This window comes from Condylostylus longicornis, unplaced genomic scaffold, assembly GCF_029603195.1.
Source record: "Condylostylus longicornis isolate FDR11 unplaced genomic scaffold, ASM2960319v2 ptg000140l, whole genome shotgun sequence".
NCBI lineage: Eukaryota > Metazoa > Arthropoda > Insecta > Diptera > Dolichopodidae > Condylostylus > Condylostylus longicornis.
In genome coordinates this window covers 80,285-85,590 of record NW_026578108.1, presented here as the reverse complement: position 1 = coordinate 85,590, position 5,306 = coordinate 80,285, and the positions used below count along the sequence as shown (strand labels likewise).

The window sequence follows — 5,306 nt, the reverse complement described above, 5'->3', positions numbered from 1 at the left end:
AACAGGAAATTCGTTCGATGCTAGTTTGGCTTTGACAAAATTTTTGTTAGCACCTGTGTGAGGAATTTGAGTATTTTTTGGTCTCTGGTTTTATATTCTAGCTACGGTAAGCTGCCATAGAGGCTGCTGTTGTAAAATTTAATTGTTGCTCTTCGTATTCTTCTCCTTGATCTTTCAATTCATCGAAGTCTTCGCAATTTTGAATGTAATCTTCGTATTCTTGTTGCTCTTCTTCCGGTTGCAGATTGTGCAGATTTTGATGTTCAAACGCTGCCCTGTTGTTGTAGTTAATATTTTTTGACATTATTGACCTGTCTCACACACACACAACGAAATGCAGGAAAAAATAAGAAGTCTGGAGCAAAATGGTGCGGAAGAAGTTTTTCGTATAAACACAAGCAAGACTGGTTTAGAATTAATGAAGGAACAACGATCCCTCTGCATATAAATAACAACAACATAGAGGATGCCTCCGAGTTCTGCTACCTGGGTAGTATAGTTACCACAGAGGGGCGTGCTGAAGAAGATATAGAGAACAGATTAAGGCTTGCTAGGGGGGCTTTCGGAAAACTGTTGGCGGTTCAGACGCAGCGTCAGTTAGCAAGGAGCACAAAAATAAGAATCTTTGACGCGTGCGTCAAATCGGTGCTCCTGTACGGCAGCGAAACATGGTTAGTGAGGAAGAGCCGGGAACTATAAGCAATAAAGATCTCTGGGAACTAACAGGGCAGGAACCAGTATACGCCCAGATCAGCAGAAGAAAGTGGGGCTGGATAGGCCACACATTTAGGAAGCCAGTCAGTAGCATTCCGCGAAGGGCCCTTGAATATAATCCGCAGGGTAAAAGGAGAGTAGGCAGACCCAAAGAAACATGGTGCAGATCAGCCGAAAAAGACACATTGTACGAAATAAAAGAAATGGCGCAGAACAGAGTCAGATGGCGAGGCCTTGTAGATGCCCTATGCTCCCAAAGGAAGTAGAAAAGGAAAAAAAAATTGACCTGTCTACATCCATTGGCTTGGGATGAGCCAGTTGCCTGGATGGGAGCTATTATCGTTCAGTTTGGTTTGGTTTTGTGAAAACCTATTCGGTGAATACCCATTGCTTCTAAACGTATTATGCTTATATTGGTAGTTTATTGAGTTAATCTTTATTGAGTTTTAAATATTGGTTTATTTTTTGATAGCTGATTTACAGGAGAAACAATTACGTTGTTGGAATGTTTGGGATGTATTTGTATATTCCGGTAATTTAAGTTTTGGATCTCCAAGCAAGATGAATAGGCTAAGGTCGCTTTGTGGTCGTTGGCCTCTGACGAACACATCGAGAGTTCGGTTGCGATGTGTCTCGCTCAATACAGTGACGGATTTGTGGCCGTAGTATTCTGTTTTAATTTTGTTAACAATGAGCAACAGCTGATGATTTGCTTCGGGATAGAACTCATCGATAGTCTTGTTGTTTTTTGGATATTTGGTGTTCCAAAGTTCTTAAGTTACGTTTATCTGCGTAATGTAATGATAAACATGCCACAATGTCGTATCAGCTATTGTCAAAGATATTATGAGAAATGAGCGCTGAATCTGCTGGCCCTCTAATTTTCTGTCGAATGTGTTGTAGCATAGCACGGTAAATTAATTTTGTCTGTACTATTTCATAGTTTCTCAAGATGTTCTCTTTTTGGCGATTTTAATTTAAATTTATTGGATAATTCACAGAAAGTAACTAATTACAATAATTTTATGTTAATGCTTTTTTTTTATAATTGTAATAAGCATTTAGCAACACGAAATATTTTTAATACATTGATTGATCACTGCTTTACGAATAATTTAAATCAAAAACTAAAATTATCTCATGTAAATATTGATCTTTTTGACCATAATGTTATACCTTTTGAAGTTTTTAAAATAAAAGAAAGTATTACATATGATCACAGTGAACCGTCTAAATATAAAACTACAAAATTGCAACCTACTCGAAATTGCAAACTATACTAAAAAATGAGCCGATTATTCTAAATTCTATTAAAAATTGTTTCTATTAAAAAGAAATTGTTGCAGATTTTATAACAAAAATGCAAATCAAAATCAATAAAGCATCTAAATTTGTTGTACCGTATAAAAATTAAAAAGCTGATAAAGTATGGGTAGATAAGGAATTTTTATCAGTAGTAAAAACAAAACATTATTGGTTCGCAAAATGGAGAAGAGGCTGTACTAATATAAATTTGACACATCAATATAAATTTTATAGTAATGAGGTGACCAAATTAAAGAAGTTAAAAAAAAGGGCTTATTATACTAGAAAATTTGGTGAATGTGAAATAATGCGTCTCAAACTTGAAGTTGCATAAATGAAATAATCTATAATAAAAAAAAAAAACAGATAAGGATTTCGGCTTTCTACAAGGTGTTTCAGACAAAGACATTCAACCAAAATTATGTCATCCAAACGAACATTTTGTAAAAACTGCGGAAAACCTAGCACAAAAGTTCGACCATCAAGTGTTTTATGCGTCAATTATTGTTAAAGATTGCATTCAATTAGAATTTGTCAATAAACGTCAAACTGGTTGTATAATTAAGAATTTGAATAACTCAAAATACATCGACGCATTCGGCATGTCGGCTCATATGTTTAAAATTTGTAAGGAGGAATTGTATGCGCCAATCTCAACTATAATTAATAAATCTATATCTGAAGGCGTTATTCCAGTCTTTCTTAAGGTTGGAAAAGTGATCCAATTTACAATAAAGTTAGGCCAAACCAATGGTTTGTATTTTAGCACTTTTCCCTTCAACAAGTGAAAATTCTGCATTTAATTACAGTCTATGTATACCTATCACACTATTAAAATTATTTTCATTCATATACAAAATATTTCTAGGATTGCATATAGGGTAATTTTCTAGTTTCCGGACACTCACCGGTTTTCGGACACTTTAGTGGTTTTTTTTAAATAATAAGAAAATTTCAAAAGCTACACCAAAAATCCATTAACATTTTTGTTTCGTCTCATTATTTTCCGCCATTTTGTAAAATAATATTTTAATAAACTGTACATTATTAGTCTGAAAGTTGTCTTGAAAGTGAGAAGGTTGAGTAATAAGTGATAAAAGTGCAAATTTTCTAAAAAAAAATAACAAACAAGTTGACGGAAAAAGTAAGTTTTTAAGTTATTTTTTATAAAATTGTGTGATATTATTATATATTTGTGTTGGAAAAACATTCAATTAACTTTTAAAAGGTTTGTTTTTTTTTAAAATGTTAAATATTATTTTTATTATTAATAGTCCGCTTTCTAAAACTAAAAAATTACATGAATTTTAGTTCCCGGACACGATTGTCCGAAGACTGAAAAATTACGAAATTTACAATTTGACAAATCTTTATGCATGATAACTTAAATTTGCATATTTTAAAGTTACTTTCAAATTTTTAGCCTTTAAATTCGTAAAAATTCAGTTTTCGGACGCGAAAAAAACAAATATGGCTACTTGTCCGAAAATTAGTATATATGTAACATAGCACTGTTTATTTTCCGGACAACCTCTTTTTACTATGCTAAAGAAACCTATCTACATTAAATTTTTTCGCCGTCTTACCAATTCGTTTTCAACTTCTTCAGCAAAATGAACGGGGACAAAATTAATCAAAATTCAACAAATAGTCAATCGAATTGTGCGAAAGATACCGGAAATAAAACAGGAGCTGCATTAGAAGATATCCGAAATAATAAAATAAGTATTAGAGCCGCAGCAGAAAAATATGGGATACCCCGCTCAACACTGCATGACAAATTGAAGGGCAAAACCCCAGAAGGTCCCACAACTAGAGGTCCAGATCCTGTTCTCACTAAAGACGAAGAATTACAAATAGCTGAATGGTGTGGAAAACTAAGCAAATGTGGATTCCCACTTAAAGTTGATGATTTGCTTAATACAGTGGAACAAATTTTGAAGCACATTGGACGAGCAAATCCATTCAAAAATGGACGTCCTGGTAGAACATGGCTTCGTGGTTTTTTCAGACGAAATCCAGGGTTATCGTTGAAGGAAGCAGAAAATATCACCAAGGGTCGTGCTGTTGTTACAGAGGAGTATATCAAAAAATGGTTTCAAGATCTTTCAATTTTTCTTGAGAGTATAAGTCAAACTACTTTACTAAATGACCCTAGGTGGATCATAAATGGTGATGAAACGAGCTTCAGTTTGTGCCCAAAAACAGGCAAAGTCATTGCTCCCAAATCATATATAAATGTATACCAAATACAAATGGGGAACGAAAAGGAAACTTTGACAGTGCTTTTCGTTTGCACAGCTCAAAGAATAAACTCGAGTTAATTCTCGAAAAATATGTGCTTTCTATAAACACAATTTTTTACTTATATTATTAAAAACCTAAGAGAAATTCTTGTTGTCCGGAAACTAAAATTTTCCTGTCCGAATAATAGAATTTTATGTCTGGAAACTGGAAAATTTGACACTTTTTTTTTAAACCTAAATATTTTATATACCATTCACAAAAATGTCATCAACCTGAGCTTTTTTACATAGTAAATTTGGTAAAGTTTAAGAAAAATGTGATTTTACAACCGCACATCTTATTTTGGCAGAGTGACAACCTTCCAAAGTCAAAAAAAAGTTATTCGTCCGAAAACTGGAAAATCACTCTATTTAGAATGAACGATTTATGCAGTCTTTGAAATAAAGCAAAATTTAATATAAAATGGGGTTAACATAATGCTCGATTATAAGGTTCCATTGCGTCAGTTAAGAAAAATAATTATATTTTTTAATGTCATGGAATTTACCGTTAGCTTTTTGCGTTTACAGAAATTTGAAAAAGCTTGCGCTTTCGGAAATATAAGGTGTCAAAAATTCAAATTTTACAAATTTCAAGAGGCGATAACTTGAGAGGGGGTGGAGATGGAAAAAAAATTTTCTTCTAACGAAATGAAATATTGATTAATGTCTAAAACCCCCTTAAATTTCAAGCTTCTGCAGGCTGGGGTCTAGAAGAAAAACGACATCAAAAATTTGAAAAAAAAAGGACTTTAGATAACGGTTAATTTGAACGGTCATTTTATTTTTCTAAAATTTAACTATAGTATATCGCGCTAAGGGAAGCAAGCCGCTGCATTTATGCGTTTGCAAAATTTCAAAAATGCTTATGGTTTCATTGCAACAAATAATTAAAAAAGGCTTTTAGGGTTTTGAGGGGTATAACTTCTAGAGGGGAGAGATAGGTAAAAATTTTGTTCTACGGAAATAAATTTCTAGTAAAGATCTATGTACGTATTAAAT

At 33.1% G+C, this 5,306-nt stretch overlaps 1 protein-coding gene across 1 annotated transcript; it reads left to right on the top strand.

The window, feature by feature from the left end:
• Window positions 1–3,402: 3,402 nt before the first annotated feature.
• On the top strand, window positions 3,403–4,343 carry LOC129615639 (uncharacterized). Its single transcript, XM_055530953.1, has one exon. The coding sequence runs from the start codon at window positions 3,633–3,635 to the stop codon at window positions 4,341–4,343; it is 711 nt and encodes a 236-aa protein (XP_055386928.1). The 5' UTR covers window positions 3,403–3,632.
• Window positions 4,344–5,306: the final 963 nt, after the last annotated feature.

Coding starts and splice junctions, on each gene's coding strand:
- LOC129615639 (XM_055530953.1), top strand. CDS start 3,633: ATGAACGGGGACAAAATTAATCAAAATTCAACAAATAGTCAATCGAAT.